This window comes from Heterodontus francisci, chromosome 2 (genome assembly GCF_036365525.1).
Source record: "Heterodontus francisci isolate sHetFra1 chromosome 2, sHetFra1.hap1, whole genome shotgun sequence".
NCBI classification, from domain to species: domain Eukaryota; kingdom Metazoa; phylum Chordata; class Chondrichthyes; order Heterodontiformes; family Heterodontidae; genus Heterodontus; species Heterodontus francisci.
Window position 1 is genome coordinate 12,801,108 of NC_090372.1, and position 15,411 is coordinate 12,816,518.

At 45.7% G+C, this 15,411-nt stretch overlaps 1 protein-coding gene across 11 annotated transcripts in view; it reads right to left on the reverse strand.

Annotated features, from left to right (window-relative positions):
• Positions 1–15,411, reverse strand: part of rreb1a (ras responsive element binding protein 1a) — a 262,748-nt gene that overhangs the window by 50,821 nt on the left and 196,516 nt on the right. For all 11 annotated transcript variants that reach the window (XM_068054447.1, XM_068054446.1, XM_068054448.1 and 8 more), the window contains one exon: positions 1,385–1,529. In XM_068054447.1, coding sequence (XP_067910548.1) covers positions 1,385–1,529 — 145 coding nt within the window. The remainder of the gene's footprint in view (positions 1–1,384; positions 1,530–15,411) is intronic.

Consider the following 15,411-nt stretch of genomic DNA (forward strand, 5'->3'; position numbering starts at 1 on the left):
CTGTGAGCACTTTTTAATTCAGAAGTTTTAAAAGTTGCTGAGTGGGCACCTCAAGATGGAGGCGCCCTCTCTCTCCCTTACCTGCAACGGCAGGTTGCAGCTCCTTCCATGTTGGGGAGGGGGCCTCCTATTGGGTCCTCCAGCTTCGAGAGCCCTCTGGCCACTAAATGGCCAATTCAAGGAAAATCACTGCTGGGTGACTGATTCCCAGACAGTGGGGGGGATCAGGACCCCCATTGTCGGGGTTCTGATCCAAAACCCAAAATCCTGCCCTTTGTGTCTGGGTGGCTCAGTTACTCACTGGGCCATTTGTGGAGAGCGGGGATGGGGTTGGGGGGGGAGGGGGGGCGTGGGCGGTGGTGGGAAAGCCCAGTCTCCACGTTTCTTTTGAAAACAGAAGAGTAGAGAACACAGTCCACCTGCATTAACTCAGTGCACCATTCCTGTGACAGCAAAGATCACAGGGCTGGTAAAGCAGTTCCGTGGACAAGGATCTTGCTTCAAAGTAATAAATACAACATAATAAAACCAAAAAAGTACTTGATGGTTTTATTTCAGATTTCCAGCATCTGCAGTATTTTGCTTTTATTTATTATAATAAATACAACAACTTGGGTGCATGGATGCTATTTACCTGTCATAGTGTTTCCTTCTACAACAATAAGTTGTATTTATAAAGCACCGTTAACATAGCGAAACATCCCAAAGTGTCGTAAAGGAGGAGAGAGAGGTAGTGAGAGCGAGAGGTTTAGGGAGGGAATTCGAGAGCTTAGGGCCTAGATGGTTGAAGGTACGGCCACCAATGGTGGGGCTAGGAAGTGGGTGATGCACAAGAGTCAGAATTGGAGGGATGCAGATATCTTGGAGGGGTGTAGAGCTGGAGGAGGAAACAGAGATAGGGAGGGGGCGAGGCCATGGAGGGATTTGAACACGAGGTTGAGAGCTTTGAAGTCGAGGCACTGGTGGACGAGGAGCCAATGTAGGTCAGCAAGCACAAGGGTGATGGGTGAACGGGACTTGGTGCGAGTTAGAACATGGGAGCCAGAGTTTTGGACGAGCTCAACTTTGTGAAAGGTGAAAGATGGAAGTCCAGTCAGGAGATCTTTGGAACGGTTGCGTCTGGAGGTGACGAAGGCATGGATGAGGGCTTCTGCAGTAGATGGGCTGAGGGGGTGAAATTACAGAGGTGGAAATTGGTGGTCTTTATGATATGGGGAGGATATAGAGCGGGAAAGCTCTGCTTGGGGTCAGATACTGAGGTTGTCAACGGTCTGGTTCAGCATGAGATGTGAATTTCAGCCAACCTGACACCTTCGACTCATGGCCAAAGCTAAGACTTGAAAAAGTGCACATTTTAAATGGAATATAAAGTACATGCAGCTACCTTTTTGTTGGGAGATTCCTCCTCCTTTGCCTCCCCTTCTTCGTGGCTCAGTTTCCTTTTGACTGAGAGCCTTCGGCGTTTGGTAGGTGATGGGGGACTTGAGCCCACAGAGCTGGCAGGCTCCTTCTCGTGGATCTTCATGTGCCTGCACAAAGACAAGGAAAGGACACGTTTCAGTCATCATTCCAACTTTGGGATTGAGCCTGTCTCTTGACAATGCAGATAGAGGTGTAGGTCACAACGCTAAGTGCTCAAAAACTCACAACCGGGGAGGAAGGGGGAGTGTTACAGTCTGGACAACTGGGGCAACAAATAGAACAATAAAATGGATGGGGGCGTACCGGAACTATTAACTGTGGGTGTTTTTCTTTCACTCCTTTCAGCCCCTCCCCTGCAGGCGTGAAGTCTCGCTGGGGTACATTTTCACAGGAGCTGATAGTCATCTGATCTATCAAGCAAGTGCACTAAAGGTACATCTGCTTAAAGGCTTCACCTGAAATTCCTCTCTGCTGTTTGAATGCCGGTGCAAGGCTAATTATTTTAGGCTGGTTGCCACCTCCACTAAAACAGCAGAGAGAGAGAAAGAAAGGAATTTGGGACAAGCACATTAAATCTTTCTGCATTAGTACATCATGGTATCATCCTGAGACCCAGTGATTTCACCTTCTGGATGAACGTGCTGCACGGGTCGCAATTTAGAAACAGTAAAGCAGGGGCTAGAGGTTGTAAAACACTGAATCAACTACTCAGAGGGACAATAGGGGAAGTGCTGTTGATACAGTTCAGCCGTGATTTCTTATCTTCTTAATCTGCAGACAACAACTTGCATTTATATAGTGCCTTTAAAGTAGCAAAACCTCCGAGGCCCTTCACAGGGGTGTTATTGAACAAAATTTGATAGAGCCTGAAGGAAGGCCCCAGCGCTGGGATGGAAAATCCACACGAAAGGAGGGCATCGCAGTGGTGGTGACCTTCCCCAAAGAAGACAGCTGCACCCATAGCGAGTTACTTAGAGAAGGGGAGCTGCGTTTAAGCAGTTAAGAAAAAGAGCTTGAGCTTTAGTTTGGTGGTCGAGGCCTGGGCCCCAGATGAGGCCTACTCCTGTCCCTCGGCAGCCTTGTCGTCACCAGGTGTACTGTCGCCGATGATATGCCAGCTCCCTCTGAGATTCAGGGAATGTGCAAGGCCCTGGCATTGGGAGTCCCACCTCCTCCTACATCAATAGGGTGTTTGGCTGTGGACTGTTTGGCCCCAGTGTATTTTCTAACAATTGTAATGAGGGCTACCTCTGGCATTTCCACGTTTGATCACAAGGGAGAGCCTGACAGGTACACAGCATGTGAGTTTGCCTATTTGCTTGGCCTCCTCACCTGAAGGAAATTGCTCAAAAAGAAAAAAAAAATCACACTCGGTGAAGTGCCACCCCATCACATCAGCTGACAAAGGGAAAGCATCACAAGGTGCTGGCATACAATCCAATGGCCATCTGCTGAGAAAAATGCTCTGCTTTTTGCAACCTATACCGTCTGCTCCATATAGAAATGAATATATGAATTTAAGTAATTTTAAAAGGGGCTTTAATTTTCCTTTGGTGGTCCAGGCTTGGGTCCCCAGGTAAGTACCTACTTCTGCCCCTTTGGGAGCCTCATCACACCAGGTGTACTGCTGCTGATGGCATGCCAGCTCCCTCTGTGCCAACACGGCGTTTGACACAGTTAGTTTATTCCGCTCGTAACACCATTCTGCAGGATTCATTTGAAGGCGATGTCGGCACAATGACACTGAGGCAAACTAAAACAGCCCGTGGTTCATCCCAGAGCACCTGAATCCTGTCGCTTAACAAATGCTGCTAAAAGTAAGAAAATGATCAGATCCTTGCTCGTGTACAAGTCTCTTCTTGTTGCTTTGGTACATTGTGCAGTTCTGTGTAGGATGTAAAAAACAGGGGTAACTGGAAACGTGAGGATAGCTCAGCATGGTCCCACACTCAGTAGGTAACTTGATGCGGATGAGACGACGCAAAAACACACACACCGAAGCAGAAAATGGAAATCTGCCCGTAAACAAGTTAACAGGACTTCTTACAAGAAAGGGAGTGTAAGCAGCAGATGGAACGAGACAGGGAACCTTTTAGGAACTGGTGATATTTTCCTTAATTACTAAGTAGTGTGACACACTGAAGTTATTATGCTCCATCCTTAGAACCATTAAAACAGATTATATACAAGGACAATAACAGCAACAATAATTTGTATTCATATCTTGCCTTGACTGTAATAAAACATGGCAAGGAGCTTCACAGGAGCGTAATATAATGAAATTTGACACTGAGATAGAAGGGCAGATGACAAAGAGATAAGTTTTAAGGTGCGTCTGAAAGGAAGAAAGTGAGGTGGAAAGGCGGAGTGGTTTAGGGAAGGAATTCTACAGCTTAGGGCCTTGGAAGCTAAAGGCAATGGTGCAGCAATTAAAATCGGGGATGCTCAAGAGGCTAAGATTAGAGAAGTGCAAATATCTCGGAGGGTTGTGGGACTGGAGGAGATTACAGAGATAGAAAGGGGTGAGGCATAGAGAGATTGGGAAACAAGGATGAAAATTTTAAAATCAAGTCATAGCTTAGCTGGATCCCTCTGTAGGTCAATGAACCTTTAAAGAATCACATTTTATTGCTGATTTAAAAACCCAGTTTTTTTTCCTATTTTTTTTGTTTATTTTTTATTTTTATTTTCAGGCTCAAAACCAGGGAAATAAATAACCTGCCCCCCCCCCCCCAAAAAATCGAAATAAATTTGGAGAAAATCAGTAAAAATATGTCTATATTGTGAGCATCACTTAAACACACAATGAGTGGGGTATAACCATGCTCCAAAGTGATATAAATTTCCATGTTCACAAAACACTGTCAGGTTATTTTAGAGGGAAAATATTTTTATTGTATTTGTGCATAGAGTGAGCATGGCAACGGTACATGTATAAAGTGGCACAGCACCACTGTTGCATCACGAAGCACCAATATTTTTAAAGGCTGACAAAAAAAACCTGTGTCATGTTCATACTCCAACTGGAATATTGTGTCCAATTCTGGGCACCACATTCCGGGAAGGATGTCAAGGCTTTGGAGAGGGTGCCAAAGAGATTTACCAGAATGGTACCAGGGATGAGGGAAATCAGTAATAAAAACAAGAAATGCTGGAACCACTCAGCAGGTCTGGCAGCATCTGTGGAAAGAGAAGCAGAGTTAACGTTTCGGGTCAGTGACCCTTCACCGGATGAAGGGTCACTGACCCGAAACGTTAACTCTGCTTCTCTTTCCACAGATGCTGCCAGACCTGCTGAGTGGTTCCAGCATTTCTTGTTTTTATTTCAGATTTCCAGCATCCGCAGTATTTTGCTTTTATTATATGAGGGAAATCAGTAATGACTGGAGAAGCTGAGATCATTGTAGGCAGTGCACCATTAAAAACATGGCTGAAAATTACTGACAAAGCTCTTCCGATATACTCCATATGCTTCATCATCAAATGTAAAAGCTCTGAAAGGAAACACGTCTTAGAATCACAGAACGACGGAGCGCTGAAGAAGGCTGTTTAGTTTAGTTTAGAGATACAGCACTGAAACAGGCCCTTCGGCCCACCAAGTCTGTGCCGACCATCAACCACCCATTTATACTAATCCTACATTAATTCCATATTCCTACCACATCCCCACCTGTCCCTCTATTTCCCTACCACCTACCTATACTAGGGGCAATTTATAATGGCCAATTAACCTATCAACCTGCAAGTCTTTGGCACGTGGGAGGAAACCGGAGCACCCGGAGGAAACCCATGCAGACACAGGAAGAACTTGCAAACTCCACACAGGCAGTACCCAGAATTGAACCCGGGTCGCTGGAGCTGTGAGGCTGCGGTGCTAACCACTGCGCCACTGTGCTGTCCCACTCCCCTGATCTTTCCCCCGCAGCTCTGTAATTCTTTCCACCTTCAAGTATTTATCCAATCCCCTTTTGAAAGTTCCTACTGAATCTGCTCCCACCGCCCTTTCAGGCAGCGTGTTCCAGATCGTAACAAATCGCTGTGTAAAATAATGTCATGTCGCCTCTGATTCTTTTGCCAATCATCTTAAAATCTGTGTCCTCTGGTTATCGACACTTGCACCACTGGAAACAGTTTCTTCTTATTTACTCCATGAAAATCCTTTGCCATTTTGAACACCTCCATCCAATCTCCTCTTAATCTTCTCTGCCCCATAAGTCAATAAGGCAGGTTGAGTGACTATCAGGTTTCAGCATTCTTTCTGCAAAGAGTCCTTCCTCTGGTAGAGAGTGGGTAGTTTCATGGCTGTAAATCCCTGCCTAAGGGATCACTGTACGCTGATAGATGGAGCTGGGTAAAAACACAGACCTTGGAACAATCCTGTGAGATTAAACCAGTTTTTTTGATAGCTGTAAATCTGCATGGAATAATACTGCTGATCGTTAGAGGCTCTGATCAGTGCTCAAGTGTCTTTGCAGTGGGGCATTTCAAACTGTTCCCAAATAAAGAGCACTTCAATCTGTCTCTTCCTTCAGCACCATGCCCCCTCACCACACTTATAACCAGTGATTCAGGCAGAGAGTACACACCCAGCGGCTACTCTTTATGCACAAGTTTAAGACAGTGAGTCTTGGAAGACTATACAACTGTGGGAGCATCACAATCAAGCCCAATATTGCCCTGGCCTCCTATCCAAACACATACAACTCTTTCCAGGATGGTTCAGTGGTCGGGGCTCAAAGTCCTGGCTCATCTCCAGAGCGGCCTTTTGCCCGGGTACTCCAATGACCTGGCTTCAATTGGCTAGTGTAGCACAGACCAAGGAGTGAACCTGTGACCTTCATAATCCATCACACTCAGTGCTAGAGCAGGCAGTGCCATACAGCAGACCAACAGCCCCTGTGTTGATGGAGGTCCTCGAAATATTAAGCATAGCCTCATCTATTTCCTTGCTTGCTATGGGATTCATCTCTTGATCTGTTTGTGATGCTTACGCAAGCTGAGGTTCCCATGCAACATGACTTGATGAGGAAGGGGTCTGTAATCTCTGACTGTGAATAGTGAAGGGGAGAAGACGATTAACCCGTTTCCTAGTTTCTCTTGACACTTCACCTAACTTGTCCCTGAAGCTCACCTGTCAAAGGAGTCCTGGCATTCCTCTGACCTTGGGAGGATGTACCACACAATCTGGGCAGTCGGGAGAGGTGTTCAATTTTAACGGGAGATTTCCCCTGTACAATCAAATCGTGGAATGGCAAGGCAGTACAGAAGAACCCCTCCCCCTCCCCCCCCCCCCCCCCCCCCCACTTCTCTGGCTCTCTCTTGGCGTTATCTGATTCACCATCTGCCTTTCCCAGCCTTTCTTACTCCTTACATGTGAAAAAGTCAGGAGTAAAAGGCAGAAAGAAACAGGTGCAGTCATAACAACTTGCACTTAAAACAAAGAAAAATGTCTCAAGACCCGATGTTTAAAAAAAGCCACGAGCTGAATTGAGAAGCGAATCCAATGTTGTTCCCAGCCTCTGACCTGTTCTTGTAGCCACAGTATTTGTGTGGCTGCTCCAGTTGAGTTTCTAGTCAATGGTAACCCCCAGGAAATTGCTGGTCAGGGATTCAGTGACGGTAATGCTGTTGAATGTGAAGGGTCATTGCCTGGCACTTGGAAGTAACATTCGCGTCACAGAAGTGCCAGGCAATGACCATCTCCAACAAGAGAGAATCTAACCATCTTCATGTCACATTCAACGGCATTCCGATCACTGAATCCCCCACTATCAACATTCTGGGGGGTATCATTGACCAGAAACTGAACCGCACCAGCCATATAAGTATTGTAGCTACAAGGGCAGGTCAGAAGCTGGGAATTTTGCAGTGAGTAACTCATTCCCAAACTCCCCAGAGCCTGTCCACCATCTACAAGGCACAAGTCAGGAGTGTGATGGAATACTCTCCATTTGCCTGGATGGGTGCAGCTCCAACAACACTATCCAGGACAAAGCAGTCTACTTGATTGGAACCCCATCCACCACCTTCAACATTCACTCCCTCCCGGCACACAGTGGCAGCAATATATACCTTCCACAAGATGCACTGCAGCAACTCACCAAGGCTCCTTTGACAGCACCTTCCAAACCCGCGACCTCTATCACCCAGAAGGACAAGAGCAGCAAATACATGGGAACAACATCACCTGCAAGTTCCCCTCAAAGCCACACACCATCCTGACTTGGAACTATATCACCGTTCTTTCACTGTCGCTGGGTCAAAATCCTGGTACTCCCTTTCTATCAGCACTGTGGGTGTATCTACACGACATAGACCGCAGCAGTTCAGGAAGACAGCTCAGCACCACCTTCTCAAGGACAATTAGGCATGGGCAACAAACGCTGGCCTAGCCAGCGACGCCCACATCCCATGAAAGAATAAAAACAAAGATGCCAGGGAGAGATGGATTACTGCATTTAACAGAGGTGGGCAAATTGGAGTTTAAGAGAGGCTTGAGGTATCATTTGTAGTCATGAAAAATACCCAAATTTTTCAGATGAGTTTCTCACGGCCTGGTTGAGAAGTGGAAAGCTGTTACTTAACAATTCAACTCCAGGGATAAGAGAACCGGTCACTTGGTTGTCCAAAGTGGCAAAATTACCTACTTCCCGGCAGTAATATCCTTCGTCAAAAATATGACACTTTGAAAATAAATTCCCAAATAGATTTGTGTGAATGCTTTTTATTTCAAGGCCCCACGCTAGCACAGGGAATGCTCAGGCCTTCGCTATTTGAGTCATACATCCACAACAGTTCCTCTATTCTTCTGGTACGAGTGGTTAAGTCAGACCAAAAGGAACCACCCGGGAAATCCTGAGGTTCTTTCACAGCGAGGAATGAATGCTCAGCAAGCGCTCAGAATTACTCTTAATCCCCAGGAAATGTGGTTTGCTCCATTACTGAAGAAGTGGCTGAACGACAACAGTTGTTGGGGTTCTGCTGCTTCACTTGGACGTCAGCGACAGGTAATCCCACCCTCCCGCAGTCAGATCAGCAGCTTAGTGATCAGCACAAAGTTCCCGTCACTGCCACCTCGGTCAAATGATATAAAAAACACTCCCACATCAAATGAAAACTACATACGAGGGGTAATTCTAAGAGTACACTGCAGTATTGATGCTCGGAGGATATTGATCAAATTCCCTCATGGTTCAGAAGATAATCTAAACTCTTGGACTATCCTGTGTCCTCATCCAACAACACAACCCCTAGCTGCCGGGGGTTCCGGGCTGCGTAAGAGGAAAGAGCGAGGTCCCATCAGGGATTCCACATCCATGGAAATTGCAGCTTCAAAAATTCCAGGAAGGGGAGATCAAGGGCTAATCTTTGTTGTATGGTTGCCTTTAAGAGTGATGTCCCTTTAAGATCTTAGTATGCTAATGAGCTATGTGCCAGTCACTCTGTAACTGTAACACCAAGAGACAAGTCCTGCAAATAGATAGCTCTGCACTGTATATACTTGTTAGCTGTTAATAAACCTGTTTGAGGGGGCAAGGGGTAGTGGCAGTTCCCAGCTCATGACAACTTGCATTCATATAGTGCCTTCTAATGCAATAAAACGTCCCAAGGTGCTTCACAGGAGCGATTATCACAAAGATTTGACACTGAGCCTCACAAGGAGATATCAGATGGCCAAAAGCTTGGACAAAGCAGTAGGTTTTAACGAGCATCTTAAAAGAAGGCAGAAATAGGTAGAGAATTCCAGAGCTGAGGGCTGAAGCAGCCGAAGGCCCGATTTCTGACCATTCCACCCTTTTAAGGGTGAGTTGAGGCGTTCAGATGGAGGCTGAAATGATTACTGTTACTGGGAGCGATGATTAGGCTTTTTTCGATACAGTTATCTCCACTTGTTCCACTGGGAGCTGATGATATAAAGAACTGACCTGGACATTAGGTCCCGTAGAGGCCTCTTCTTCCACCCTCAGAGTGTGACATGGTGCTGCTCCGACTTTTCGGGGCTACAGTATTTGGGACAGAGTGTTGACCTGTCTGCCCTGCCACTCTTCCACCGATGGAGTAACCCTCGGGAAAATGCCGGTCCCCAATAATTCTACAGACTGTGGCTACTTTGGTTCGATCGCTAACACTTACCTAATTATTTAGGTTCAAATGGTTACTATGCAGGGGTGAGGTTCCAATCAAGTGACAGAATAGAACTTCTCTCTTCAGAACCAGTAATTCTGACATCACAAAGCACAGCACGTGCAAGAGTGAATGTTCCATCTCCTTTTTCTTGAAAGGCCTCGGCTCCTTGCTGCAAAAGGTCACGTGCACCCACACCAACTTGTCCACCTTCAGAGTAAGGCTACTGAGCGTTATATTGGCCTCTCGTCCGCTCCATTTTGTACCAAGATGACAAAAAAAACAGGGAAGGCTGGTAAGGCAATTATTGGGGGGTGGTTGTGGAGGCTCTCAATCCTGTAGGTTTTTTTTATTCATTTATAGGATGTGGGCGTCGCTGGCCAGGCCAGCATTCATTACCCATCCCTAATTGTCCTTGAGAAGGTGGTGGTGAGCTGCCTTCTTGAACCACTTCAGTCCATGTGGGGTAGGTATACCCACAGTGCTGTTAGGAAGGGAGTTCCAGGATTTTGACCCAACGACAGTGAAGGAACGGTGATATAGTTCCAAGTCAGGATGGTGTGTGACTTGGAGGGGAACTTGCAGGTGGTGGTGTTCCCATGCATTTGGTGGATCAGTGAAAGAGAGGCGGAATGGACAGAGCCACATCCCATCCCAAATTCTGGGGAGGGGTATCATCCATATTCAACAGCCCTTCACAGCGCACTCGAAAATGCACCAAACAGAAAAGACCAAATATCAAAAATACCTACCCCACCCCTTGACAAAAAAATATATTCTGCAGCCAATATCCAATGCAAGGAGAAAGGAGTTTAGTTTATTCAGTCTCTGTAGCTTCGCTGGGACACCCCCGCAATCTGCATCATCGGAACAGCTCACGGGTGAGAGTTCTAAAATGGAGGGTCTCTAGGCTCCAGCAAGGCTGTGTATCGGCAGTACACTGTTACATGTTTAAAAAGTCATCCTCTTTGAAGCTGTTTGTCAGCTTTTCCAAGATTTATAAGTTGGCATGTACAACAACAACTTGCGTTGACGTAACCCCTTCGACATAGAGAAATATCTCCAGGCGCATTAAGGAAATGAATGAAGAGCAAGTCCTCTGTTCCCCAGAGCCTCGCTTGAAAGCTCAGAATGTGCACAGCTTTCACTTGAGCCTGGCATTCGCAAGCTGCTCTGATAATGCAGTTTACAGGCATGTTCTAGGGGACCTCCAAGGAAGCATTACATGTTGAAGCTACATGTTGAACTGGGGCACTCCGTGCTAGGAATGTTGGCACTGGTTGCGAATGGCAGTTAGGTGAACGGTAAAATCTAACGAGAAGCAGCTCTTGTTGTCTTAGCACTTTGTGATTGACACCCATGCCAGACAGCGGCATTAAATTCTAAGATAGCTTATGAAGGAACTCCAGACGGAGCCTGTAATCCTCAATGCTGGAGCATCTCCGCAGTATAAACCTGGTGGAAGACAAGAGCTGAAAAGGCAGATGTCCAACAAAGAATGAAGATCGGAGAAAGTTAACTCAATTGGTGGAATGTTGTAGCAGGGAAGGGACGGATGGATAGGGAAAGGGACAGGCGGAGAGGAAAAGGGATGGGCACCAGGGAAAGGGATGGCGGAGAGGGAGGGGGACGGGCGGAGAGGGAGGGTGAAAATGAAACATATTATGAAGACACACGGAGCCCCTGCAGGGAGAGGGAAATCAGCCAGGGTTTCTGCTCCTAGTGCTAGCTCATGAAAATTGTGTGTTTGAGAAGAGAGGGAACAAAACATCAGGTGAGTGCAAGATTGGGCATCAGGTTCTCTGATGATCAGACATTCACTGTCTAGACTCACACATGAGTAATTACCACTTGGTGAGGTCCCGGGATGCCTGTGGTACTGTACCCCAAACATAAACAAGCACTGGAGGGAGAATTTTATTTGAAAATGGAAAACAAAGGCAACTTATATCCCAAGAGGAAGCTGAGTCTAATAACATAGGCAAATACGTTCCAAGTGGCATATAATCGGCAGCACTGGTGGAATAAGGAGTTAGATCCATGTAGTATTTTCCACTGCCAGCCTTGGTATAATCAAGTACCTTAACCGTCAGATGCTGCCTGACCTGCTGAGTATTTCCAGCATTCCCTGTTTTTATCTTTAACAACCAAACAATTTGCTGTTCAATAAAGTTTGGCCTTTTTTGAAAAAGAATTCGCCGACGAGCATTTACTGGGAACAACAGAAGAATACAGAGAGTGAGCAGGACGGTGGGAATCCCAGTTTGAACCAGTACTTTGGGAACGTCGCTCAGTGCTGCCTGAATCCAGGGTGGTGTCTGCACGCCATGACATGTTTTCACTGAAATACTGCATTGCGAGCCCCAACGTGATCGTGGTGTTTGTGCCCTGTAGCTCAACCTGGATCTCAACCTAAGATACAAGTAGAGAGGATGTTTCCACTGGCAGGTGAAGCTAGGACAAGAGGATATAGCCTCAAGATTAGAGGGAGCAGATTTAGGACTGAATTAAGAAGGAACTTCTTCACCCAGAGGGTTGTTAATCTATGGAATTCCTTGCCCAGTGAAGTAGTTGACGCTTCTTCAGTAAAAGTCTTTAAAGCTAAGGTAGATATCTTTTTGAACAATAAAGGAATTAAGGGATACGGTGAGAGCGCGGGTAAGTGGATCTGAGTCCACGAAAAGATCAGCCATGATCTTATTGAATGGCGGAGCAGGCTCGAGGGGCCGGACGGCCTACTCCTGCTCCTAGTTCTTATGATCTTATGATCTTGTGAAAATACACCATCCCCTGTTCTGGTCGGGCTCAAAGTGCTGTTAAGAGCGGTTAGGGGTGTGCAAACCCACAAACATTCCATTTTAACCCCTTCCCTTTGCAGCTATATTTACTGAATAACTCGAATTGTAGACGCTATTTCACCAAAGTTGACTTTTCTCTTTTAAAAAAAAAATTCATTCGATTAAGTCTTCGCTGGAACACATCTAACAGTGTGTACTTTGCTTGCAGAATACAGACAAAGGGAAGGGCAGAGGCAAAGGCAGCGAAACCACAGGTTCTGTGCTGTCCTGGGGGCATGGCATGCACACAGCAGTGGATGAAACATATTTAGTACTGCAGAAAATTGTTGTTGATAAGTTACTTTTCCCTTAATCTCAGATGTGGAATTCGTACCCGAGTGGAAATGTTCAAGTTAACCATGGGTGAAATTTTTCATGCAGGACTTTGCTGGATACCACTTTAGTAGAACCTGTGTGGGTGGGGGGGGGGGGGGGGGTGGGGAGGAAATGCTGAGGAGCTTTTATGTGAGCAGAGTTAGCTCGACCTCCTATCAGATTTCGCAAAAACAATATAAGAACCACTCTACAAGGTTCCGCAAGCTATTAAGGAACCTCGGTTTAAACGTGAAGGGGAGCAATGGGGATTCAGATCTCTTGCCTTGCAATGATCAGGAATACAGACAGGAGGGGTGCAGAGCGAGGCAGTCTGTGTCCTTACACCCACCCTGGCCAGCATCCCTTTACGAATATACGAATTAGGAGGAGTAGGCCGCTCAGCCCCTCAAGCCTGCTCTGGCATTCAATAAGATCATGGTTGATCTGATTGTAACCTCGACTCCACATTCCCCCCTACCTCCGATAACCTTTTACCCCTTGCTTATCAAGAATCTATCTACCTCTGCCTTAAAATTATTTAAAGACTCTGCTTCCACTGCCTTTTGAGGAAGAGAGTTCCAAAGACTCACGACCCTCTGGGAGAAAAGATTTCTTCTTTTTTGTCTTAAATGGGCAACCCCTTATTTTTAAACAGTGACCCCTAGTTGTGGATTCTCCCACAAGAGGAAACATCCTTTCCACATCTAACCTGTTAAGGCCCCTCAGAATCTTCTATGTTTCAATCATGTCGCCTCTTACTTTTCTAAGCTCCAGCGATACAAGCCTAGCCTGTGCAACCTTTCCTCATAAAACAACCTGCCCATTCCAGGCATTAGTCTAGCAAACCATCTCTAAACTGCTTCCAACTCATTTACATCCAGCTTTGAGTAAGGAGACCAGTACAGTACACAGTACTCCAGATGTGGTCTCACCAATGCTCTGTATAGCTGTAGCATAACCTCCCTACCTTTGTATTCGATTCTCCTTGCGATAAACAATAACATTCTATTAGCTTTCCTACTTAAATGCTGAACCTACATACTACCCTTTTGAGATTTCTGCTCCATGGACCCTAGATCCCTCTGCATCTCAGAGCTCTGCAATTTCTCACCATTTAGATAAATATGCTTCTTTTTTACTCTTCCTGCCAAAATGGACAATTTCACATTTTTCCACACTATACTCCATTTGCCAGATCTTTGCCCACTCACTTAATCTATCTACATCCCTTTGTAGCCTCCTTACGTCCTCTCCACAACTTACTTTCCTACCTATCTTTGTGTCATTTGCAAATTTAGCAATCATACATTCGGTCCCTGGAGCCAAGTCATTTATATAAATTGTAAAAAGTTGAGGCCCCAGCACAGATCCCTGTGGCACACCACCCTTGCCAACTAGAAAATAATCCATTTACGCCTACTCTCTGCTTCCTTTAGCTAGCCAATCTTTTATCCAGTCCAATATGTTACCCCCTACACCATGAGCATTTATTTTCTGCAATAACCTTTGATGTGGCACTTTATCAAATGCCTTCGGAAATCTAAGTACAGTACATTCACTGGTTCCCCTTTATTCACAGCACATTACAGTACATCCACCAGTTGCGAATATTGCAATGCCCCCAAGATTCTCGAGAAATGCATTACCTTGAGGCATTGATTAATGGAGGTAACTGCTACATAACATGTGGCTCACAGGAACAGTACTACACAAACAGAGAAGGGGCCCAAAAATTCAACTCAGCTGGGATTTAATCCACCAAAGCAGCAGCTTCCTGGCTGTTTGAACATCTCGATTCAGAAATAGACTGGGGAGACCAAACGAAGATTGGGTGACTGCTTTGTGGAACACTTCTGTTCAGTCCCCAAGCTTCTGGTTGCCTGTCATTTTAATTGTGTGTAATTGTGACTATGGTTGAGTGCAAAACAAGTGTTATTGTTTCCACCATCTGTTGTCCAGGTGCCAGCCATGGCTCAGTGGGTAAGCACTCTTGCCTCTATGGTGTAAGGTTGTGGGTTCAAGTCCCACACCAAGACTTAAGCATAAAAATCAAGGCTGATACTCCAGTGCAGTAACAAGGGAGTGCTGCACTGTCAGAGGTGCTGTATTTTGGATGAGACATTAAACTGAGGCCCTGTCTGCCCTCTCAGATGGACATAAAAGATCCCATGGCACTATTTTGAAGAAGGGCAGGAGAGTTATCCCTGGTGTCCTGACCAATATTTATCACAACAACAACTTATATTTATATAACCCTTATTAACATAACCAAGGTATGTTACAGGAACATTATAAAACAAAGTATGACACTGAGCCACAAAAGGAGATATTAGGTCAGATGACCAAAAGCTTGGTCAAAGAGATGGGTTTTAAGAAATGTCTTAAAGGAGGAAGGTGAGGGGTGGAGAGGCAGAGAACTTTAGGGAGGGTATTGCAGAGCTTGCGGCCTAGGCAACATCATGAAAACAGATTATCTGGTCATTATCACATTGCTGTTTGTGGGAGCTTGCTGTGTACAAAATGGTGCCACGTTTCCTACATTACAACAGTGACTACACTTCAAAAGTACTTCATTGGCTGGAAAGCACATTGAGATGTCCTGTGGTCAGGGAAGGTGCTATATAAATACAAGTCTTTCTTTTTATTTCTCTGTGCTTGCTTAAAACAGCTGTTAAATCTGTATCTTTTTCCAGTTCCGATGAGAGGTCATCGA